General features: G+C 41.9%; 1 protein-coding gene across 2 annotated transcripts; it reads left to right on the top strand.

Moving 5' to 3' along the window:
* The first annotated feature begins 493 nt into the window (after positions 1–493).
* st14 (ST14 transmembrane serine protease matriptase) lies at positions 494–25,267 on the top strand. 2 transcript variants are annotated; one of them, XM_080472545.1, is made up of 19 exons: positions 494–705; positions 10,207–10,351; positions 10,956–11,113; positions 12,299–12,369; positions 13,047–13,216; positions 13,933–13,968; positions 14,441–14,669; positions 16,689–16,828; positions 16,958–17,061; positions 17,463–17,572; positions 17,949–18,079; positions 18,571–18,675; positions 20,064–20,171; positions 20,535–20,648; positions 21,107–21,226; positions 21,702–21,882; positions 22,406–22,674; positions 23,209–23,345; positions 23,507–25,267. In XM_080472545.1, exons 1-19 carry the CDS (start codon positions 679–681, stop codon positions 23,666–23,668), a joined length of 2,517 nt encoding a protein of 838 aa, XP_080328671.1. In that variant the 5' UTR covers positions 494–678; the 3' UTR covers positions 23,669–25,267. The 2 variants fall into 2 exon arrangements, with proteins under 2 accessions (XP_080328671.1, XP_080328672.1); XM_080472546.1 differs by having other exon boundaries at positions 497–705; positions 14,444–14,669.
* Positions 25,268–26,079: the final 812 nt, after the last annotated feature.

Below are 26,079 nucleotides of genomic sequence, written 5' to 3'. Positions count from 1 at the left end.
AGATAGATAGATAGATAGATAGATAGATAGATAGATAGATAGATAAATAGATAGATAGATAGATGGATAGATTATTTTTGGTATGTTCGCATTTTAAAATCCCCCTTTGATGAAACATTTTTTCTCAGTAGAAACCCTAAAATTCAGCTGTAATAGTAAAGTTTCTTGGGTGATCCTTCCCTCTACAATTTGCTATGTGATATTAAAAGCTGGGAACTTGGCAGCAACGTCCATGAAAGGTCAGTCGGGGAAACACATGAAATAAGAAAAGAAAAGGCTTTCTTCTGCAGCACGTCTGTAAAGACTGAAAAAAGAAATGCTGCTGGTACACCAACCTGCGTGATTACTGTTCCTGTAATCATATTTAAAAAAAACAACTGTAGAAAATAGTTAAAAACAGACCCTGCATAGATCTATTTGTAAATAGCCGGGGTTTGAGGTCACGTGGTTCGCAGCGCTGTGAGGCGCTGCAGGTATTTTGGGCGTGGTCTCTGGCATATGAGGAAAGGTTTTGTACTCAGGTGTTTCCGCGTTAGACCCGCGTGACGCCTCCTGACTTTAATCCAAAAACTACCCCGAACACCCGTGTCTTTATATTGCTGAACTCTTCACATTAATATCTCCATTGATTGGATACCGGTTGGATCCCCGCTGCGCACCAGGCGGATCTGGAGGAAGATGAATTCTGCCAGATATAATTACAACGTAAGTCCTTGTCAGTTCTGACACAAGTAATCATAAATGTTTGTTTGGTATGTTTGAAGGAGTGTGCAGATTCAGTAGTGGATCCTGCGGGCCTATCTGTTTTTTACAGGTAGTTTCATGCAGAAAATGTCTGATTTGGGTCATGTCTGGGTGTTTTGACATGCAGCTTCCGTTTTAGGGCCTCGATCATTGAAAGAATTTCACACTATGCGTCTTACAGTGAGTCACACCTTTGTTTTAGATCCTCAGGTAGACTGGATGTTTACAGGTAAACTGTAATGTAACATTTTACTGAATTATATGAAGTGTTTCCGTTTATATATAGATGTATTTTTTTTTTCTGTCTATTACTCACAAATCAGTCTTTTTATCTGCATAATGAAGAATCTCAACAAACTTAACAACAAACTCAAATTGTGCACTCTTTCTAAGTATTTTGTCAGCATAGTGTAGTTCTGCTTTTGGGGGTAATTTTTTTTGTCTACTGTTAAAAAAAAAAAGCCTCCAACAGACATGGATTCTAGAGAAATTGAGAATGTCTTCATAACTACAGACTACAGATCATTTGCTATTGCAAGCTCATCTAATACATGTTCCTCAATGAATGGCCACATTTCCTCTTTTCATTTCCTTTCCCCAATGTGTGTCTCTTATTGTTTACAAGGATTAATTTTTTTGTGTCAGATATAGCAGGTATAGTATTTTACATTATTGTTTACATTTTGAGTTTTAGCTTCCTCCGTGCAGAAATAGTCGTCTTTGAAAGCTGCACTATATTTGTGGTCTTTGGTGAAGATATGTCTAGAGTGATATTCTAGTGTGACTTTGTCGCAAATAGTTCTGAGTTCCTTAACTGGATCAGCTACAGAATCCCGTAGCTAGAGCCCAGTCAGACATAGTCCATCTGCAATCAACTGCTTCATTTTCAACTTCACTGACTATCTCAAGGTAATTTGCTTATATTCAAATGTGATTGATTGTGGTGATTCACAAGTGTAAACTGAAAGTTTCTGAGACTAAAGAACTGTGTAGCCTGCGTTGGTGGAGTCTCATTGAAACTCTCTTAGAAGTGTGTGTGTGTGTGTGTGTGTGTGTGTGTGTGTGTGTGTGTGTGTGTGTGTGTGTGTGTGTGTGTGTGTGTGTGTGTGTGTGTGTGTGTGTGTGTGTGTGTGTGTGTGTGTGTGTGTGTGTGTGTGTGTGTGTGTGTGTGTGTGTGTGTGTGTGGTCTACGGCAGAGCCTCATTTCCATTGTGCCCCCACACACACACACTAAGGTGGGGGTGTTTCAGTGGGCAGAGCTGCTGGCAGGTAGTCACATTTAGATTGGTTTTGTGATCCAGGTATATCACTGTTTGAGGCGATTGCTTTTTATAGCAGGAATTGAAGCAGACTTGTATGTTAAGTGGTAATAGGATGTGAAAACTGCCAAAAGCGTATTTGGCCTAACCTATAGGTCAAATCCTTCTGTATCATGCATACATTATGTAAATGTCCACGCAGTTATTGTTATTTCACACTGCAATCCAGTCTCGTTTGAGACATTCTGCTATGCCAACGGAGGACGTGGGAGGACGAGAAAATGACAGACAGCCAAAGGTGAACTTCTCTTTGCAAAAGGATTCATTAATGGTTACAAGCCTTTGGTCAGTGCTGCACAAACTCGCCGGCCCAATAACCTTTTATTTCACAGCCTCGTGTTGGCTTTTGTGGAAATGCACAAACTTGCATAGGTTTAAGTATCAGGCTAAGGAACATGAGAGAACAGTAACAGGATTTAACGAAAGTAAACAGTTTTTCTTTGTGTAGAATTACATAATATTGTGATAATAATAGTATATAGCCACAATATCTCTGCTGACCTTGCTCGCACATGCTCTGGTGGCAAAGGTCCTGTTTATAAGTTTCAAGGGAAAATTCATTGTTTTTGCATTTTCGCGTCAGGAAAGTTTGGCGTTCACATGGCAAAAGTTTGAAAACGATGTCCATTTTGCACGGCAACAGCAGAAACGCTGAAAATGATGTAGTTGGCATGTTGGGCCACTCGTGGGTGCTGTTGTCTGTTTTTGAATTGAAACCACGCACACATCAGCAGAAAACAAAACTGTATTAAACATCAACAATGACGAGTACACGGACACTCGCATGAACAGACGACTAAGTTGGATTGATTTTACGGGTAATGCTCAACTATCAAAGTCCCAGGAGAATATAGACTGGGAGTCCAGCCACCATGAAGGCAGCCAGATTTGTTTTTGCCCATCTACTTGCACATGTTTAGAAGAAGTATTTTCCAAGGAGCAGGGCTCCGAGCGTTTTCAGAGAGTGTCCTTTTCGCCCGTCTACACACTGACGAAGGCCAAGCGTTTTCGAAAAGTTCCACCTTGGGAGCAGTTTCCAAAAATTTGCATTTCCAGTAGCTCCGAACGTCGCCGTCATGTAAACGGACACCCAAAACACAATGAAAGTTTTGCGTTTTTCACTTGAAATAGTTGCCGCCTAAAGTATTTTGACATCAGTGATCTGTCGGATATGTATTTGATTATGTTGAGACGGAAGAAATAAAAACGGCACATGTGTTGAGTAAATATTTAGGATGATCTCAGCAAAGTTGTGTAGTACACCCTGAGAAGAAATCAAGTAACATATTGGCAGACGTCAAGATAAAAAAAGGTAAAAAATCTGAATTGGAATGTTATCCATCTGCTTGGATAAATATGGATATATAAAAATGTAATGATGAAAGAGGAAGACGCTGCTTGTATTGCTTGACTGAGTTTGTTGTGTGTTAACAGCTGTTAGATCACCTACAAATACAGGGACTGTTAAGAGAAGAAGTTATTGTCTTGCCATATGTTGACTTTCATCATCTCATCTCAGAAAGAAGGGAGCACACATTCGCCTGCTTTCCTTATTGTTTGCAGTTCCCGTGTGCTTTGTCAGGAGAATGCGACATGGTATCAACATGCATTTCTACCGTTTGATATAACATTTCTCAGGCTACAACCGGTTCATGTGGCATCGGGAATGCTTAGGTTCCCCTGGTGGCGCTTTGGGTTAAGTGACATTGAATGTGGGACCCAGATTTGACTCCTACTGTAAGTTGTAATGTCTTGCTGTGGCGACTGTCTGTTACTTTACTTTTTAATGGATTAAAATTAAGTCAGAAAAGGTTTATTATTTTCTTTTAATGCTTGAGCAAAACTGTTTGTAACTGAACATTTCGTCTTTTGTGAAGTTTTGATGACTCACAGCGACGAGGACAGTCTGAGATATTGGATCAAATTGAAACACTGTGATTAATGCAGTCAGTCTGTTCCCTGTTTATGTGGTGACTCAGCAGACGAGCCAGTAAATAATTGTTCAGGCAAGGCTGTGCTGCCTTTCGTTTGTGTTTTAGCCCACGTTTAATAAAAAAAAAAAAAAATGGTCACAATGAAACTGAACAACAGAAGTGTTGTTGTTCTTATTCACTCCAGTGAGTAATGCGTTATAATTTTGACTCCGCTTGCTACAGTCAGTTCTACACTGACATTATGTGGACTTTCTAAGGCCCCTTTCAGCAAGCACAACCTGAAATTTCAGTCTTCCTTCATTCTTGTCCCTTTCTGTAAAGAGCGAATAGACTCATTTGCTTGAAGCCTTCTGCCTAGTTTCACATGGTAATGTACCTCCAGGCTGAACCCCCACTACCCTTCATACGCAGCTTCATGGCTGCACCTGCAACATGCAGCGAGATTAAAACAAGTAAATATGAATTTGAGGCTGCTGTCAGGTGAGAGATGTATGTGTGGGAGTTTCTTCACTCAAAGTTTAGAATTTGCTGTTGAAGCCTAAATCGCCCCGTTTGGCTTGATCTACTTCTTTGGCTGTGATACTGATGGACACGAGAGGTTTATAAGGATGGTAAATGGATTTCACTTATATATATAGTGCTTTTCCACCGCTTGAGCAGTCCCCTAAAGCGCTTCACGTTGTTGAATTCACACACCAATGGAGGTGGCGGCCATGCAAAGCGCTTAATTCACCCTTTGGGTGCATTTAAGGGTTCAGTGTCTTGCTCAAGGACACTTTTACATGTGGATGTATAGGGAATTTAACCTGCAATCTTTCCCATTAAGAGAGGGCTCACTCTGCCTACTGAGCCACCCCCTAGGATAAATAATGTTGATTTGCCACATTAAAGTCCTGGAAGTCTGGCACCATATGTCCAAAAAGTCCTAAAACTGCACGGCCGAGCTGCAATAATTTATGGTCGCATGCGTGCAGACGCCTTGGCGAGTGTTGTGATGGTCAAAGAGACGGCGAGGAAAATCTGGACAAAGAAGAACTTTAAACGTTTGTTGCATTTGCTTTGTTTGTTTACACTACAGCAGCGTTTTCAGGCTGGAAATGATTTCTCGAGAGAAATGAGTGTGATCTCGCTCTCCGTGAACAGAGAAGCTTGAAAACTTTCTGTAAGAAGTAATAATGACGTCACAAGTTACACCACATGTGCTTTAGCCGAACCCAAACCTGTATTTACTGCCCTTCATGTGTTTACCAGTACCAGGCTCTCAGAGATGCTGCATGATATCTCAACATCATTTAAAACCTTTTGGTACTACGAGCATTGGCCATCACCAGAAACACTATTTTAAACCTCCCAGATACCCACAACTCGATGGTTAAATCTGCTCGCCGGCCATTTTAAAACTTGGAAAAAACTAACATCGACTCTGAATCTCATGAAAAGAAACTTGGTCATCATTTATACAATACCGACGACGGGGAACGCTCGCAACATCCACATAAGTCCCGCAAGTCACCAAACCATGCTGTTTACCTCAGATCTATTATATATCATCCGCCACTGTCTCATCTTTCTATCTCCCTATTGTCACCGTTGCACGAAAAACAAAGACACCCATGTTGATCCTGAGATTGTGACGAGATAAAAATTTAAAGCTCAAGTGTCGAGAAAAAATACAAACTTTTAAAGCCCATGCTGTAACGGTAAAATTGACATTTTTCAAACAAATGTAATATTTCTACAGGGCCTCCTTCACATCGGCTGTGGCTTATGCGAGTTATTCATGCGTCGCAGGCTTCAGAGACATAGTAGACCGGGGTGTCAAAGATACGGCCTGTCACAGGATTCATTCCTCAATCCTGAAGTGACCTTGCAAAATAGGTGAGGTGGGGGGGCAGAAATGCACTGCAATTAGTTGTAACTGCTGTTCCTGATCTGTAGAGTGGAGAACATGCAGTTTAATAAGAAGAGCTGATGTAACACAGAATTGGAGATTAGAACTGAACAGCAGGGAATGTTCTTGATGCAGCAGCTTTGAAAGCGAACTACCTTAATGCTGCAAAGAAGGGAAAAGATCAAAGAATGTAGATTTTTTTTTTATTTATTTATTCGGCAAGTACAAGAATATTGGTATGATTTCTCAGGATCGCCCAATTCAATCAGATTTTGGCTGTATGTGGCCGCTGAACTAAAAATGAGTTTGACTCCCCTTTTTCAGATAATGCTTGTGTTTCTAGCGATGTGGGTGTTTCTCCCCACAGACGGCACGTCTACGATTCTTGAAGTGAAGGTAATCTTTGCCTCGTTAATCTGATCATCTTCAAATTAGGACATCATTTCTTTTCTGCAGAAATTCAAAGCATAAAAACACAAAAAAAAAAGATAAAATATCACCAAAGAAAACACCCATCCTCTTCTGAGGTGCTCGTAGTGGGATCTGCAGCCAAGACAACAAACAAAATCAACAAATCTGAACGCAGAAGGACATTTATAACAAATACTTCAGTGTTTGTATCGATCACAAATCGCTTTTGACCTGATATCGTGAAACATTAATACAAACATTATTGGACGAAGCGCAATTGATGATTTTAATTCTTGGTATTCTGTTGGTGAATGTGCTGGATTGGTGTCCTCACCGGGCTGCGGCCCCCCCCTTTTGCCTGCTGGTGAATCCTACTTGACTAAGTACTGGCTGGGACTGAAAGCAGAATTGTAAAAAGTTATGAGACCTGAGCAGCCTCTCCTCATCACTTTTCAAGGCTGCCATCTTTTATTTATTGCTGACATGATCCATCTATCGCGTGAACCTGCTTTATTCAAGGTTGCAAGGGGCCAAAGCCAATTCCAGCCAAACACACATTCACACACACACGTGATCTATTTTAGAATTGCCAATTAACGGAGCAAGCTTCAGTCACTGGATTGTGGAAGTACTTGTATAAAGTCGCATGGAGAACATGCAATCCTAACACTGGAACTTTCCTCTTGTGATGCGGCGGCGCTACTGTGCTGCTTTTACTCACATCAAAACAAAGGAATGCAGATGTGTCCTGCACAAGTTTTTTTTATTTCTTTTAAATTTTTTTAAGCTTTCAAAATGTTTACATGGAAATCAAATTGTGTCGGGTTTTCTGTCCTTTTGTGCTCATTTATCAACGTGAAACTGCACAGCCTCAACATATTTCTCATCTTTCCGGAGAAGCAGCCCTGAGAAACATGGAAAGCAACCGCCCAAAATATCTTTCAAGTTCTGTGCAATGTAAAACAAGACGACACAGAAACTATTCTCAGTGGACTCCACTCAAGGCTCCAGTGTTTTTTAATACCGCCATCTTGCAACGATCAGACGCAGCGTTAAGACAAATTTGAAACGGGTGTGCAATTAATATGGCCTAAAAGTTCCACGCCGCACCTTTTTATGAAGAAATAAGGAAGTCTGAAAACGGTCACACCCAGCACCAGAGGATCAACTGCAGTGTTGCTGATTTGGTGAAGCGGCACAGTGTGAGGCGCTGATTGGGTGAAATGTGAAAATGAGTGTGTGCAATGTAGAACTCCAGCAGACCTTTTTTTTTTTTCTTTTCCTGAGTACATTTTAGTATTTCATTGTATTAACGGTACCATTTTTGAAACATCAGGGTTATCCCCCCCCCCCTCCTTTTTCATTTCTAAATGTGCTGATTAGGTTGAGACGGTGAGCTAAATGTCTAATTTCTTGTGTTATTTCAATTCTTCTTGCTGTGTCGTGTCAGAATATATTTATCACAGCAATCCACAAATGTAAATAAACCTTTCTGCTTCTCTGTGGAAGTTGATTCAGTTATATTGCTTCAGCGATATTTCACTTTTTCCCGCACAAGAGAACAAAGGTATAAGAAAGAAGTTTAAAGTGAGAGGCAGAGCTCACATTTATTCTTTTATTCTTGGCTGTGTTACCTGTGTATTAAAGTCGTGGATTTTGGGTTTTTTTCTGAAACTACAAGACACTTTAAATACTGGAAGTTGTTCACTTTGTGTATACAGATGGTGCCAAGTGCATTTATCAGAAAAATAGAATAACCTAACGCAAGGAAAATGCATTAAGTGTTGAGCGTCGGCACCTGACAGAAACAAATCGGTCATTAAAAAATAAACAGGATCAGTTCACAACAGCTCCATGTTTGTTTGGGAACTTTTTTTCCTTTTTTTTTTTTTTTGTTTCCCCTCGACCACACCTCCACGTAGCCGTTCATACTCGTCAGACTGGATCCGCAAGAACAATTATTCAACAGCAACTGACTGTTTACCAGAGAAAATACAGGTCAAATTGTCACTTTTCTGATTTTGTTTAGTTTTTTCAGCATGTTGTAGCTTTTTGTTCTTCTTTTTTTAATTATTTGCATTCATTTAGAAATGACTTGTTTCACTGGTAATTGTGGTCTGGCATGAAAAAGAGTCCTACATATAGTACAAAAAGTGGATTCATTTTTCCCTAGTCGTAAAGAATTGATTATGATAAAGAGTATTTAATGGTTTTATTAGGCTGTGATCAGGGTGACAGATAAGAAAGAGACCCCGGAGCCCTCGCTGACCCCATATGTAATGATTCCCCCCATTCAGGCCCATGATTGCCGTTACAGATTCCAATTAGAAAGCATGTGTGGAAGCCAGAGCTGGGCAAGAATAGGCCTTAATTGCCATGAGTTATCATCTAGACTCATGTAATTGAGCCCCCATCTTAAGGGGCAGCACATCTGACAAATTGATTTAATACCAAAGTGATTCTCCATCCCTAATGGCACTCAGGCTTCTTCACTCATTGGCTACAGGCACTGAATTCATTGTGTGTTGATTACTAACCGGCTCGAAACCCTTCTCTCAGTCCACCCACTTGAGAGAGATCAACAACACACACACACACACACACACACACTCGCACACATGCAGTATTGACAGATACTCAGCCTAAAGCACCTTGCCCACGTTCTGTACAAGGTTATCTTGGAGGCATTGTGCAATCTCCAAGTTTCATGTTAGAGCAGTGTGTTATGGCTCTATGGTTTACTAAACGGGTAATGCCGGTTGTGCAAACAAACGTATATAGGCGGCCTGTTTAAACCTGTCGCTCTGTGAGGAGTCGGCGTTTAACATCCCATTGGTTAATGGTGTCATTGTGTAACAACTGTTTTATTCCTGCTCAAGTCGACGGTCTCTTTTAATCAACAAGAGTTGGTTTCCTCCGGCTCCATATGACAGCAGGTCAAAGATGTTTTACCAATCTGATAGTAAAAGGAGTTCCTGTTAGTAGAACTGATGCATTCATATCTGCCTCTTCAACTAAGAACTGACAACGGTAATCGTAATAAGTTGTATAATGAAGCTGTAAGCTAAAATAAAAATATCAAACTGAAACAAGACACATTAGCAAAGATGAAATGATATATCGCTGCTAATTACCTACAAGAAGGCTATTTGATTTGGGGGAAAAAAACGAACAAAAAAAACATACTGACGAGATGGAGCTCGTTCCACAACCGTGATGATCAAACAAATGTATTCATTAAACCTTTTTTTTATATATATAGTTCCTCAATATTTATTTGCATAGAAATAATATCAGTGATTCTTTGTTAGTGGTTTTACTGAAAAGAAATGGGTGCATCCAAAAAAAAGGATACAATGGAAAGATTAAGTTTTCCCTGGATTTATATCGAACAGTGAAAGTTACAGAAAAACTGAAATGTGTCAATATTTTTTGTTTTATTCTTCATGATTTTATCCTGTCAGTCCCAAAGCGATTTACAGTGTTACTTTCACATAGAAACACACACACACACACACACACACACACACACACACACACACACACACACACACACACACACACACACACACACACACACACCAATAGATTCAGCTGCTATTCAAGATGCTCAATCCATCCATTGGGAGCAGTTTTGGGTTCAATGTCTTGCTCAAGGACACTTCTACATGTGGACAGGGGGACATTGGGAATCGAACCTGAAACCTTATTGAAAGATGACCACTCAACCAACCGAGCCACAGCCGCTAAATCAGAACTGCATTTTTAAACTAGTAGTTATAAACCTCACCAATAATTTAAGAATTTTTGCAACTTTTTAATGGGTTAGAGGTAATCACCCAAAACATTTAACCTCTTGCACTAGTAGATTTGCATTCACTCTGTTTTGTTCTTTTTCTTCTCGCAGAGCAATGGCCGCCACGAGCAGATCGACTTCCTGACTAACAAAGAGAAAGTGTCGTCCAAACGAAACAAGGGCTTGTTCATCGGTGGTCTCGTGGCGCTTCTCCTCCTCGCAGCCCTTGCAGTGTTCCTCATTTGGTTTTTCGCCTGTAAGTTTTTTAGATTATCCCAATTATCAATCCAAGATTAAGTACTGTGCTGTATTTCTCTTTCGGCGGATTAAAGATGACGACAGCTACTGCATGCAGGAGGTTTTTTCTGCATACATCCAAGTAGTTATTGATGGAACTAAATGAAAAATTCATATTATTTGCATTGCTGACATTACTTGCTGCCAAGAGTCACATCATAAACTGTAAAGTGGATCATTTACACGAGCTCTGAAGGCACAGCTCTTTGATTTTAAAATGTAAGCGTGGCTTGTTTAGATGGTAATTTCCCATTAGTGTTAGGCCATTTGACAGCTCTGACATTCTGCTTTAATAATGCAAAGGAGGAAAGTGTCACAGAGTCTATGGCACTGCTTTCTTGTCATTTGCACATGTAGAACTTTGTTAAAACTAAAAAAACAAGGCCTTAGAAGTCTTGATTGAACGGACGGCCTTAATTACTCTGGGGAAAAATAAATAAAACTGTCTTCGCAGTTTGAAATTGTGGCGTACGACTTACGACAGTCCTTCAAGCCCAGTGTGAAAGTTTACGCTCTCATCAGAGGCAGCCGTCTTTTCTCAGTCTGTTGATTTCTCCTCCCAGTCAAAGATGATTCAGAAGCGACCCTCAGTTCACATCGCAGCACATCAGACCAGGTCTTCAGTGGACACTTGAAGCTGGCGGATGTTCAATACAATGAAAAGCTGGAGGACACCAACAGCAAAGAATTTAAGGATTTGGCGGTCAAACTGGAGGAAACTGTGAGTCCTACAAGCGATGATGTGTTTCTCTATTTTTGATCTTCCTCCTTTCTTGTACACTGTTTTTGTTAACTATTTTGAGCAGAATGTTCCCCTCACTCCCATTGTTAAGGATTAGCTCTCGGTGATGTTTACCATTTGTGGAAATGCTCTTTTAAATACATCCCATCTATTGCATGGAAGCAGCTGAAGGCACATTTGTGTGGGCGGAATAAAACTTTTGTGCATTCCCTCGGTAATTCCCTCAACGGCATCTCCTATTATTGGTGGCGGTGGAGATGTTTTGTAGCACCACTTAGGAGCATGTGGATAACAAAAAGCCCTCGTTCAAACCCCATCCAGCACACACTTCCTCACTGAAAAGCTCCATAAGTGAGGGTGTTAGCTGAGAATTAGAGTGGAAAGTGGTGGAGTAGAATATTAGATGACTAGACAATTGGGAGAAAGCTTTGTGATGTACTAGGTTTGGCTTTCATATCACAAAACGAAAAAGCTTTTTACTGATACGGGTTACTCTTAAAGTGACAGGTACAACTCGTGGAGGATCGCTTCAGGTAAACAACCCGGCGCTCAGGTGCCCTGGAGAAAGGAGCATCAACCAGTCGACCCACAGCTTTACCTGTTAGCACCATCTGTCTGTAGAGTTTGAAACCATTGTTCTGCATTTCTTTTTCAGTTTCTCTGAGATGAGTTTTGCTCATGTGGATTGAAAAAAAAAAAATTGATATTGTCGAATCTGGCCTTGATATTTCCTATTTTATAAGAATTCATTAAATCTTCCTGCAAAGTTTCAGTGTCTTCTTCCCATGTCTGATCCCCTTCAGCTGCTTCTGAAAGAAAAAAAGAAATCTAGCCAAAACCTCTCACTTTCTCTTTATGTTGCCTACACTGCCAAATATCCCCAGTTTATTCCCACAAAGGGCACATGCTTTGAATTTAGTGAACATTGTTCAAGTTTTATGAGAGGTGGGATCCTGCATTTAAGGGCGCAGAAAATGACTGCAGCCTTTTTGAGTCGGTGTATAGATCACTTCAGCTGATGCCAAGGTAGTTTATCCAGAATTGCATTGTGCACTCAAGAAAAGCAGGTTTCACGTTCAGGTGCTGATTTATATGTTCCCTTTAGGTACACAGGAGTTTCTTATACATCTTCTGATGACTTAAAGGTGTCTTTTCTCTACACAGCTGGCAGAGGACTACAAGACAGATCAGCTCCTTGGGAAATATCATGAGAAGTCTGTGGTCACCGCGTTCAGGTAATGTCTGTCTTCAGCTCTTTTAACTGTTGGCGAATACTTAAAACTACACAACAAGCCACAGTGGTTCTACTCTGAATGGACTTCACTTATTGACATTAAGACCGCTTCGGTGGTCTCAAGTCATTTTAAATGATCAATCGCATTCAGCCATTCACGCACTTTCTCACATGACTGCTGCCGTGCAGTTTGCTGACTCAGCGTGAGAAGCAACACGTGAACACAGAGACTGGAATCAGACCACCATCCACGTGATTGGAAGACAGTCCACTCCACCACCTGAGCCACAGCTCTTATAGGGGAGAAGATGTGCTGCATTGACTTAATTCTTTTGAGTTTGTGGCATTTCGTGGCACAACATAGTTAGATGTTTTGTTTTGACCTGTGATTCTGTAGTATTGTACCCCTGTGAAATATGAATTGCTGCACAGCATCACAAAGTTATAGCAGCTGGCAGCCAGCCTAGTAGTACTGTACTCCACTATATGTGTGTAACAAAGCATGCAGCCACAGCTCGATGGGCTGCGGTTGCAGGTTTTCAGTCTTTATTCAGTTTGTTTTTGGACAGCAGTGAAAATCCACTCGATCTGATCCTTTATATTCTGTAACATGAACTATTTAAATGTTTACGATGCCCCTCTCTATTTTCTTTCCATTCTCCTTTCTGCTCATACCAGTGAGGGTGTGCTGGCCTATTACTGGTCCAAGTTTCATATTCCTGCCAGTGAACAGGAGCTCGTGCCAGAGTTCTCGGAGGAACGGGTGTTGGAGGCTCTGGAAACCAGCATTCAGGAGCAGAGCCGCAAGGCAGGTGGCGGCATTAGAATCACTGAAGTCACCGCTGCAGGTAGGCAACACCAGGGCCAGCCGGGGTGGGCTGAAGCTGGAAAGAGAGTCACAACAGGCTGTTTACCACATTCAGCTCGCGAAAATAGTACTTACCACTAAGCAAAGAGGGTTCTTTGTAGATATAAATGTGTATAAGGTTGTTGTCATCTCGGATAAGCATTGGTATTCTGTTAGGTTTCTGTTTGTATTGCAGGGACTTACTCTGAGTTCTGCTGATAAGATGATAACAGATAAGCCAGACCTTTCAGCTTGTGCTGCATCTGAGATTGCACATTTTATGCTGTTTGGATCCTCCTAATGATATTAGTTGGGCGCTGGCCTGACTTGAGACAGCCATTTTTCTTCCTTCTGTCCTCTCAGCATTCACATTGCATTTGTCTACACACTGGCCACCAGCCAAGCACTGGGCCTGTGACTCAGTGGTTTTGGTCCTCTTTTTAAAATGATTTCTGTGGGTATGATTTGATGTTGCTGTCCTAGATAGTTAGACAGAGATGTATGGGCTGCTGCTGCAGGGCAAGGTGAGATGGAGCAGAAAGAGCTGCACACCATCACCGGTTCCCTTAACCGCAGGGAAATGGAACAGAAAATGTGCAACCCAAATATTTTAGGCTCATGCATCAAATTCTATCAGCCTTCCTAACTTCCGTGACCCATTCTTACCCTCTCTCCTGTTTTTGCCGTCACCCCACACCCTTTTCTCCCCGTCTCCAGCCACAGATCCTCGCATGGCTAGAAAACCCACAGCCCGTGAGTACCGCATGTCCCATCTCAATCACTCGTCGCTGTAATTTTCCAGCTGGCTAGATGCTCACTCTCCTGCCAGTCTGTAACGAATGGCTGGCCCGGCCCGTACTGTACATGTGCCGCTCTAGTCGGAGATTGAGAGCTCGCTATCAGGCCGGGGCGAGTCAATCAGTATGCCCGACACTTCTCTTTGACACTGTCTGGTGATTTACAACCTTGGGATGATTAGACTACATTACATTACATTACCATACTCGCTGTACTATCTTTGATGAATTTGTCTTTATGCACACTCAGCATTAAAGAGAGAGCAGCTCCCGATTACACGCTGTTCAGAAGCGTTATTTGCGAGGCTTCACCTCTCTTTGTCATCGTTGCGTCTCTTAAGAAGATACACACTTATTTTGATACGATAGACACACATTATGTTGGTCTGTGCTGGTCACACACTGTATAACCAGTTCTGTTGTTTCAGAAGAGTGTTTCTTCCGTCTGGAGGCTGCACAAGAGATGAAGAAATTCTCCTCCCCAGGATACCCCAAGGGCTACCCTTCCAAGTCTCGCTGTCAGTGGCAAATCCGAGCCTCGGAGGACAAAGCTATAGTCCTCAAATTCCCTTTTTTCCACATTGAAGATGACTGCTTTGATGACTTTGTCTCCATCTATGACTCTTTGAGCCCCGATGATTCCCAGGCCATCACAGAGTGAGTAACACACCAGGGGTACAATCTTGGTCGTAGTTCAATTGAAAACACACAATGTATAAAACAATAAGACCATCATTTTGAATAAAAAAACAAAAAAAGATTACCAGACCTGTTTTATGTACAGTGTCCAGAGCCTTATTCCTTGCACAAAGGCAAGGCAAATTGATTTGTAAAGCACCATTCAGACATGTGGCAATTCACAGAGCTTTACAAGGAAATGCATTAAAACAAGGTGATTAAGAATGACATTAAAAGAGAAATACAGGATAATAACGTAAAATTTTGAGTTAATAATGTTGTTTTAGGTACTGATTGAAAAGAAGTGCATGTGTGAGCAGGAAGTTTGTAAAAAGTACAGGAGTGTACAAACTAAAAGTTGCTTCACCTTGTTTCTTCTGACTCTGGGACGAGAAGTCAGATTTTGAAGTGGATCCTTTGACACACGGTCAACAAGATTGGAGCTCAGGTGTAATAAGCTCCTCCCTCTTTGTGTTGGCGAGGTCTCTGGATAAGCTGCAGTTGTCTTAACAGATTTTTTTACTTAGACATGTAAACAAACTGTTGCAATAATTCAGCCTGCTGAAAATAGATGCATGAAGGGGTTTCTCTGAATCGCATAAAAAAGGCTGCCCCACTGTCATTGCTCTCGTGCTCTGGTTCCGCTCCGCTCCTCCCGCAGCTCGTCAGCCATTTGATATGCAGCATTTTAAAGCTTTTGAACGGGTTTTTAAAACCAATGTACAGCGTCTGTATCTGGTTCCTCATCCCATCATATTATTATCAACCAACTCACAAACAGCATGTTGTTTTGTTTCTGATACAGAACTCATCATAACATAACTGAATATTGGACCCTGTTCATAGGATAACCCCCCCCCCCCCCCCAAAAATCACAATTTCTATCTGATTTAATAGACAAAACAGGTTTTAAATTTTCCTAGCATCGTATTCTGCACCATTCAGTCCTCACAGGAGGGGAAAAAAAACAAACAAACATTTTACTCATTTTGCTGCAGGACATCAAACCGAAGCTCAAAAATCACATTCCCACATTGCCTTTAAACCTTAGTAGCAAGGTTTGTTTGATAGGCCTCAGCCAACATTTGTCTCATTTATTTATCCTTGAAGATCACAGAAAGACTCCCAGAAGACAATCATGAGGAATCACTTTGTATTTGACTGAAATGTGGCAGAGGGATCTGGGAATGAAAGCTGTTTTGATGTGGGTGGAATATGTTTCACTTCATTCTATTCACTGGATTTGTGATCACAACTTCTTTTCTTTCTTTTTTTTTTTTTACATTTGGCTCTGAAACCTTTAGTGCTGCGTTTCCCATTTACTGTCAACTTTTGAGACCTCTGCGAGATTGAGTTGGCTCAAAAACAACCTCTCCTTTTTTAAATCTGTGAAAGGTGCCACCCTGAATCCTGCCACGCTACTGTGTGTAATTGCACTTTGTCTACCGAGGATGGGGATGACTCCGAAACCACAGGCTCCTGAATGCAACGTCAGTTGTAGCTGCAGGCAATCTCCAACTCAGAAATCATTGCCAAACAAATACGCTTTACCAACCGATGCATAACATTTTTATAATGTTATTGAGCGATCAGCTTTATCCAAGGTGACATGGGGTTTATGAGAGCCGTAATATAATACTCTATAATGACATTATTCTACTGGAGGTAGATGTATTGCTGCTCCTGCAGTGTCATTCACACTTCCGTGCCTCTGCCGCCAGCAGTGCTAAAACTTTTTTGCTAATATACCTAATGTTTGACTTTGAAACTCCGCCTTAGCCGTTTCTATCCGATGCTTGCACAATCTCCCTATTTACTTGTTTCTCTGAGATGAATCACTGTTGTATTTGAGGTTTGCACATCTTGTGAGAAAACGCCATTCAAATGTCAGATAAACACTGAACGCTTCGCGGCTGTTTGGTACATTTTATTTGTTATTAAAGTCGCTTTGCAGTTTATTTATTGCACCTGGCTTGACTGCTCATTCTTCTCTCACAGGAAATGCGGGCACAGGCCTCCCTCCAACCCTCTGGAGGTGGCGTCATCCGGCAACATCATGCTGATTAACTTCATTACTGACACTGATGTCCAGAGGCCCGGCTTTGAGGCCGAGTACAAAGCCATTCCCAAGACTCAAGGTGATTAAGTGCCACTTTACGAGACTTAATACCATCCATTTGCCAGCTGTACACTGCTCCGTATTTACAATTCCTGTAGATTAGTTTAGTTCAGGTTATAATGTGAAAACATGACGCGCTATATTTCAGTTAAAACGTGTGGCAGCGTCCTCTCCGAGAAGCAAGGAACGTTTACGTCCCCACTTTACCCCATCTTCTATCCTCCTGCCGTGGACTGCAAGTGGACCATTAAGGTTTGCAACACTACTTTCCTCCTTGGCTCCCTCCTCTGCCTGCACCCCCACCCCTACCCCCCTCCTCCTCCCCCTCCTCCTCTTCCTCTAGCACCATCCTTAGCCTGCCATGAGAGGAATGCTGAGGCAGCACTATAGAAGCCAAGCTGTTCAGTACCTCTTCTATCTTCATCTGTCAGGCTGCTGCAGCTCGAGCTGAGCTGCAGTGTTTTCTCTTGATTTTGTTTGTTGTGTGTGTATGTTGTGTGTGTACTTGTGCACGTGTGCCTGTTGTGATGTGTTGCAGCTCCTGTGCCTGCCTTCACTTGGGAAAGATGTGCAAGTGTGTGTGTATGTGTGGGAGTGACATGCATGGTAAATAAGGTTGTTAGAAACCAATCAGCCGTTTTCTTGCACTACAGGTCCCTGCTGGGCAGAAGGTGCGAGTGAAGTTCAACATGTTTCGCATAAAAGAGCCGGGAGTAGACGTCCGCAAGTGTCACAAAGATTACGTGGAGATTATGGGCACCAAGTAAGACTTTCGGATCCATTTAAACATACTTGACCCTGTGTGACAGAATGTTGGCTTTAAAAACAAAAAAAAAAACGCCTTGGCATTTTTTTGGGGGTGATGAAAAATGTATCAAGATGTTAAAAAGCTGAAAAGAAGTCAGACACTGGTAACCGAAGGTGATATATTTTCCTCAACTGTGCACCAATGCATGCAACTCGGCCAATTTTCTGCTCAATTCTTGACATTTACCGTGCTTCCACTTTCATTATAATTGCAATAAGAAATTGGTACAAGATCAATGTTTTAAGCCCTCCTGGGGGATATTGCCATTTTTGTTAATTTCTTTGTAATTAAAAAAAATCAAAATGTTGTTTACATCGGTCTCATCTCCCAGGTATTGTGGGGAAATCTCAACTTTGAGTTTGACCAGTAGCACCAACGTCCTTGACGTGCTCTTCCACTCCGATGAGTCGTACACTGACAAAGGCTTCAGTGCGGAGTACAGTGCCTTCGACCCTTCAGACCGTGAGTTTCCCCTCACCCGAATTTACACAACACTTTGCTCGATGGGCGAAATGTTAACGTGACAGTGACACCCCAAGCCTTTCATTACGGAGTGAGACAGTGGCAGCAACTGTGTTGTCTAAAAGACTAGTAGGCAACGGCTGAGTGACAGTCAAATAGAGCTGTTTAGTGATAGAAGCTTAGAAACTGCGGCAGTGAAACTCAAGAGCTAGACTAATCACCAGAGAGCTTGTTTATTGGGTCCGTTTTATTTGCCACTGTCAGTCAAGAACTTGTCGTTTTCAATACCCTCTGCTCTTTATGCCGTCTCCCAGTTTCAGCAAAAATGGATTTATAATTGCTCTGATCAACAGGGACAGGCATTGGCAACGTGACGGATGTTGTGAACATACTGTCACTCCCTCTCGCTCGATTTGTCATCATCGTCTTTCTGTCCTTTTTTATTTATTTTTTCCCCTGCTCCCTCTCTCTTTTCCGTGTCATGTGAGCAGCTTGCCCCGGCAAATTTGCCTGTTTCTCTGGCATTTGCATTGGAAAGGAGATGAAGTGTGACGGCTGGAACGACTGTGGTGATATGAGTGATGAGAACCAGTGCAGTAAGTCCTCCTTTTGACCCAGCAACATTTTCTTCACCCCCCCCCCCCCCCCCCCCCCACCACCCCACCTCAAAACTCATTTCCTATCCTCTTTTCCATGTCATCCTCTCATCTCTTTGAAGTACTAGTTTGACATTTGAGAAATGTTTTCTTTCTGAAAGTTGGATGACCACATTTCAAGAGTAAAGATAACAAGCAATATCTTCCCCTTTTCATCATCATGAGTTTGCCAGACTTCAGGAAATCACAGTGCCAATGTCCGAGGGAAAGTGGCCTATAAATGTAGATGGTAAATACAGTTGACCTATATGGTACGTTTTCACTGCTTCCGCAGACCTCAAGTGTTTCACACTATTAAACACAACCTCCCATTCGCGCACACGCTCGCACATTAGTGTAGGCCAGGGGAGACAAATATGAGGCCTGTGGGCCGAAACTGGACCGAACGAGGCTCCATTCTGGCCAAACCACCAAATAAATTGTTAAAAATGTCAAAGAAAACATTGATATTCTTTTAAACAAATATTTTAAGAATAGCAAACACAACACTGAGGCGCGAGCTTAGATATTGGTGATGCTGCCATGAAAGATGGCTACCTCCTTGCAAAAATGCAAACTAGCATTTGCCTCAATGCCATGTTGGCAGCGTGAGTTTGTAAAAAATGTGCATAACGCAACCGTTTTTTTGACATGTCACTGTATTTTGCGTCAGAAGTTCTCATTAAAATTGTCTATGTTTAAATTGTGGTTATTTTCAGTAGTAATTGTTAAGCTTTGTGAAAATATAGATATTTTGATAACATCTACACTGCAACACAATGAAGAAAAACTTTAAATTCTAGATTTAAAGGTTTTTATGGCAATAGTTTACCAGTCGAGATGAAACTGGGCTGCATTTTATCCCTGAACTGATATGGGTTTGACACCCCTGGTGTAGACCATGGAGGGTGTTGGACCTCCATTGGGAGCAGTCTTGGGGTTCAATGTGCTTCATTTTAAAAGTGATGAATACAGCAAGTCAAGAAATATGGAACTCAACTGATCTTATAACATTTTGAGATGCAGTATGGATTGCCACATGCTAGTATGAAGAAAACAACAAACGTTTCAGTTTTTATATTGAATATAAAACATAAAACTTCCACCATCAAAATACAATGGGAAGTTATTTTTTCCATTTAATAAATCTTTTGAAGGAGCATTTCTATTTCAAAATAGAGTTGTTTGGAGGTGAACGTTATCAAACTGAGCAGCCGTTTCTCTGCTTCAACATCTTAAACTCCATCTTTGACCTGTATCATGTCAGCCTTTAATTTATGATACATCCAATGATTTGTGTCACTGATCACCTCGCATTGCGTTGATTCGTATAATTTCTCCTGCCCCAGAATGCGGGAAGGACCAGTTTTCTTGCGAGAACGGTTTGTGCAAGCCGCAGCTCTGGCTGTGTGACGGTGTCAACGACTGTGGAGACTGGAGTGATGAGAAACAATGCAGTGAGTATCCCCGTCTCCGGTATAGCACTCTTTGGGGATATAAACTCCCATTTAATGCTATGCTAATCGTGCTAACATTAAAGGCACATCACTGCTAATGCTGTGGTCACTGACTCCTGGGCTGTGTACAGTCATTACTTGCTTTGTAATGGAGTTTGTTTGAAGCCTTGCCCAATTTCCTCAGCGTCCTTCAAGACACCTAATCGTATGTTCTGCACGGACGGAGACGGGACACGGATGCTAATGTCTATTGCGGTTCCAGCGCTAATGCCTCTGTGAAGCTTATTGGATTGGTGTTCTTATTCAAGCGTCCTTTATTGTATTTTTTTAATATTTTTTCACACAATGTGGCCTTGCCTTCAGGTTGTGAGGAAAACGAGTGGCGCTGTGGGGACGGGCAATGCCTGCCTCAGGACGTCGTGTGTGACGCCAAGAACGACTGTGAAGACGGGAGCGACGAGGCCTCCTGTAAAACCTGTAAGAGCCAGTCGTGTGCACACAGTGGGAAATCTTCGCCACATTTTATTTTTTAAGATACTAAGTTTAAGTCGATGCCCTCCATTCACTGTTTAAAGCTCACCAAAGAACCGATTCACTTTTCTTTGTACAATGTTTTTGCTCTCTCCCGCATTTCCTCTCACCCGCCATTTCTCGATATCAATTTCCCTTTCACTCACTCTACCAAGCACAGATACCCACACAGAGGGCACTCCCGCATTCCCTTTTGATTTTCACTTCTGCGAATAAAGAGGGATATTAGACCTCAACTCCAATCAATACGCCCAATCAATGCAATCTGCTCCTCAATCACTCTGCATTGTGCATTCAAGCTTCACTGTGAAGCCACTCTGATTGCCTAGTATTTTAATGGTTAAAAAAAAAAAAAAAAAGAAGAAATGTTTTCATTTTGGAACTTGTCTTCCATCCTCTTGCAGCTTCTGGTGTCTGCTCCAGCTTCAGCTTCAAGTGTAAGAACAAGGAATGTGTCAACAAGGTGAACGCCGAGTGCGACCGCATCGACGACTGCTCTGACGCCTCAGATGAGGTCGGCTGTGGTGAGAGAGACGTTTTTATTCCGTGTGAAATCCAGCTTATGAAAAATGACTAATTGTGGACCTTATGTCTGCAGTGTCATTCAAACTAGATTATAGGAGCTGGGTTGAGTTGCGTGTTGAGCTGTCGGTTAGAAAAAGGCCCCCAGGCCTTGACTGTTTAATTTATTTCATTTTTCTTTGAAAGCTGCTCTCATCATCGCTGAAGGTTTTTTTTTTTTTTTCTCCCCTTCATTTAGGCCTCAGGGTGTGTCTGTATTTTTATTTCATTTAGTTATTTATTTTTGGTCAGTAAATATGGCAGTTTGCCTTATTAGAATTCCAAAGAGTCACAGTAGCTTTCGCGGCCAGCGTCGACATCATGACAGCTTCAAGTCAACTTAATCTCATTTTCAGATTTTCTGTCTGATCTTTCATGCCAGTGCCACCTTGCAGCGTGGCGTCCTTATCGCCGGTTAAACTTTCTGTTCCATTTCAGATTGTGGCACCAGGCCTTACAAGCTGAATCGCATTGTCGGGGGGCAGAACGCCGCTCTTGGGGAGTGGCCCTGGCAAGTCAGCCTCAGCTTTATGACTTACGGACATGTTTGTGGGGCCTCAATCCTTTCTGAGAGGTGGATTCTTTCGGCTGCGCACTGCTTCGTCACCAATGACCCCAAGTAAATCACACATCTATGTTATGTGTCATTATCACATTCGTCCTGCTGTGGGGGAGTAGAGCTGTGCACAACAGAGGGCATTTATACCGACATGTACAAGAAATTCTAGCAGTTAGAAAAGCACCGTGGTGGCAGTGGGGGCTTAATCCGTCTCATCCATGGAAGCATCAAGCTGTATTAAGGACAGTGCCCTGTAGGTGGTGCACTAACCATGCTATTCAGCTTGAACTACTTTCTTTATGATTTAAAAGGGGATTGTGTTTATTTTCAAAGAATCTCACTCTCTGATGAGTTTCACTGTAAAAAATGCCTTTGTCACAGTTATATATTTATCACATGTCTCATGTGATGTTGTTTGGTTGCTGAATAATCAGACCCAGGTATGGTTTCCCCCCGGCACGTTCCCCACATGCTGCACTACTTTTGTGCCGGGTTGTATTATATTGCCTGCATGTTCAATGCGCTGGCTGCATCCACCAGTGAATGAACGAGACCTTTGCCCTGTGCTCCTGTACTATCACAGCAACCATATGCCATCCAACTGGCAGACCTACAGTGGTATGCAAGACTTATACAAGCATGATGGTGTCCAGCACCGCACAGTGAAGAGGATCATCTCCCACCCGGACTACAACCAGATGACCTTTGACTATGACATTGCATTGCTGGAGCTCAACGAGCCACTGGAGTTCACCAACACCATCCAGCCCATCTGCCTGCCCGCTTCCTCCCACGTCTTCCCTGCAGGCATCTCCTGCTGGATCACAGGCTGGGGCGCGCTCCGAGAAGGAGGTAATATGCAGGAATTGTGTGTTTCTGGGTAAAACTGCAGCCTTATATAGTTTTTCCCACACTAACTAATTATTATAATTACTGTGAATATTTATGCTGTGTGCCTCACTTTGCTATTGTTTTTCTAGTCTTTGCATATCCAACTCACCTTAAAATTAAGACATCCCACTCCTCCCCCATCCATCTCACACTGATCTATTCATCTGTCCTTTATCTTCCTCCCCTGCTTACCTTCTTTCTATTCATCTCTTCCTCATTTTATCCTTTTAAGTTCCTCCCCTTTCTTTATAACCCCACTCGACATCATGACACACTTCATCCGGCCTACCTTTTCTCTCATGTTTTTCTAATCTGTTCTATTCAATTAGGCTTTCCTTCATATCCATATATCAACACGGACGTCAGCCCTCCTGGGAAGCCTCTTAAAGCTTCATTAGCTAACACTAATCCAGCCCATTAACACCTTTGATGTTGGCGATGAACACGGAGGTCACGTGGCCGACGAGCGCTGACCCCTTTGTCCTGCTCTCCCAGGTCAGAAGGCGCAGATTCTGCAGAAGGCATCGGTGAAAGTCATCAATGACTCGGTGTGTAACATTGTCACCGAAGGACAGGTCACCTCCAGGATGCTCTGCAGTGGATTCCTGAGGGGGGGGATTGATGCGTGTCAGGTGAGATTGTGCAACAGTTTCTCTTGAAAATAATAAAAAAAAAAAAAAAAAAAAGGAGGGACGATGTAGCTGTATATTCTCGCACTCATATAATTCTCATGCTCTCCCATGGAAACCCAATCTAATGACCACTCTCTCGCTCTCCAAACGATGCTCGACAGGGAGACTCTGGAGGCCCACTGGTGTGTTTTGAGGAGAGCGGGAAGTGGTTTCAGGCTGGCGTTGTGAGCTGGGGTGAGGGCTGCGCTCGTCGAAACAAGCCCGGCGTCTACACGCGTCTCACCAAGCTGAGAGACTGGATCAAACAGGAGACGGAGGTTTGACAGTGTCCGTAGGCTGAAGGAGGGATGTAGACGGAAACATCACAGTGCTAAGAAAGCTGGAGACGGAACATTGTCCGGGCAAAGACGAGTCTCCCTAGGATTTATTCGTTTAGCAGCAGGCTCAGGATACTGTTTTGTGGACTCAGCTACATGAATAACTTGAGCACTTTGTTTGGTTGTCACCCCCGACGTGAGCTCCTCCTACTTATACTGACACTCACAAATCAACCACAGTAACTTACATTCTGCATAATTCTTAAAGACATTCATTTTCACCGTGTCTTTCACCCCATCAATTAATGACATATTTTACTGGTCAGTATGCCCCGAGTGCAAGTAATGAAATATGTATAGTTTGGGAATAATATCTCCATGATTTGGCCTGGGTAGTTTTTTTTTTTTTTTTAATATGGATTCAGAGAATGTGTATTCTACACAGCTTTTAGAGTGTGTGTCTGTGTCCAGTGTTATTCCTTGAAAAAGTTATCGTTTTTAAGCTTTAGTATTTTATATTTTTAATTCTGTAATGCCTTCTTCTTATCGCAGTGGTTTGGTGCACATGGCCGACAAGCTCACGCAGTGACCTGCTATAAAATTTGGAGTTTTATATGATAACATAATTTTCACAAAAGCTAGATGGGAATTAAAAAAAAAAAAAAAAATCCAAGATAAACAACATTCATGTCAGGGCATTTTCATATCATACTAAAATGAATGAAAAACGGAAGCTGCCCGGAAGGTGGAAAATGCATTAATCAATCTAAAAGCCCACGGTTTGCTTTGGAAAATGTCCAGCAGTGAAGTATTCTAGACGTGTAGTCAGCACTCTGAAACAGGCCAAAGCACTAGCATGACTGTTGAAGAGTGAAACCGGAGTGATGATCTGTTGTTGATCTGCACAGGCATTCCAGATCACTATTTTATATCTATTTACAAATCCGTAGTGGCCTTGCATGGTCTGTGAATGATGTGCCAAAATTATTCCATTCAACAGGGGGTGCTGAATATGAGGATAAGGTCCAGTTGGCTTTTTGCACAGGTCTCCAGCAAAGCTCAGGGTGACTGGGGTCTTTAATCACAACAACTGAGAGTCAAAGTAAATCAGTGGGGTTTTCAGTACTTGCCAGAGCATTGCAATCTATTCTCATCCCAGTGAGAGTTTCCTCTCCTTGGTCGTGACCAACTTAATCAAGCTCAGCCTAAATAACACGTTGGATTGGATAGTTTATTTTCCCCAGCCTTATTGTCTGACTCCTTGTATTGTTGTGTCCTGGATAAGCACACCAAAGATTTGCATAAGTATTATTTATTGAAGGGGAGAACATTAAGGAGAACCTATTGAGGATATCGCTCGACTGGCCTTTTTTAGCAATTATTTGGAGGTTTAAGTATGTAAATGTGCTTTTAGTTTTTTTTTTTTTAGAAAGTTGGAGGAGGCCACAGTTTTTAGATTGATTATCTCATAAGAACCGTACATGCTGTGTTTTTGATTATGAACTTACTCGCCATCATTTCTCTGTTTTTGTATGTCTACTTTCTTTTTCTTTTTAAATATGAAATAACTGTGATAATAAACATCTTCTGTCTGATTCCACTGCACCTAATTGCTTCACCTGTATCATTTGTCTTTGATGGGGCCTTGTCTGGTATTATGTTGTGTATAATAAATGCATGTCTTGGGAGACCGTGTCCCTTCTCACAGTCGAATTGTAATGAGCATGTACTTCTCCTCCCCGACGTGAGCAGCGCGCCTACCTGGGGAACAGAGGTGACAAGACGATCTCATATTGTCAAATAATACCTTTCTTTGTCACAGTCGTATCCTATTCCCCTACAAGATGGGCATGTTGGCTTCGGGAGGTGGATGTGCATACAGTGGGGGTTCTCCTGTCTCATCTGTCTTCATTAAAAAAGCGCTCCACTGGGGGAATAGGAAAATCAACATAGACACTGCTGCTAATTTATGTATTCATCACTTTTGCTACATGGGAAGCTTTGTTTGTCGCCCCGTGCCCGGGTGATTTACTCTCAAGATTCACGGCAGCCAGTTCTTTATCGGAAATGGTTTTATTTAAATATAAATATGTGTACAAAGGTACAAGCAACAATAGCTCATTTTTAGCAAATAAAATTCTTAATACATTATTAAAAGAATGAACCAATGGCAATTAGTTGTGTTCCAAAAGAAAAAGGAAAAATAGCATAGTAACTGCATTCAATGATTGATGAACAACGTAGACAAGAAAATCTGTGGGTCCAAATAAATCAACCAAGATAGACACGTATGTATATAAAGATACTTTACAATAGAGCAGCTTACACGCTGTACTTTAAGGCTTATATAAAATATAAAAATAAAGACAAGCGATGATGTTTGCCTCCTCACTTTTAAGTGACATTTGTTCTCTCAT

Source organism: Lipophrys pholis (genome assembly GCF_963383615.2).
Source record: "Lipophrys pholis genome assembly, chromosome: 9".
In the NCBI taxonomy this organism is placed as follows: domain Eukaryota; kingdom Metazoa; phylum Chordata; class Actinopteri; order Blenniiformes; family Blenniidae; genus Lipophrys; species Lipophrys pholis.
Note: the sequence above shows the minus strand (reverse complement) of the source record. Positions and strands in the feature narration are given on the sequence as shown.

Excerpts from the sequence above, each read along its gene's own strand:
- st14 (XM_080472545.1), top strand. The coding sequence starts at position 679 with ATGAATTCTGCCAGATATAATTACAAC. Across the intron at positions 10,352-10,955 it reads CCTCATTTGGTTTTTCGCCT|TCAAAGATGATTCAGAAGCG; the intron begins GTAAGTTTTTTA and ends TTCTCCTCCCAG. Across the intron at positions 20,172-20,534 it reads GAGTGATGAGAAACAATGCA|GTTGTGAGGAAAACGAGTGG; the intron begins GTGAGTATCCCC and ends CCTTGCCTTCAG.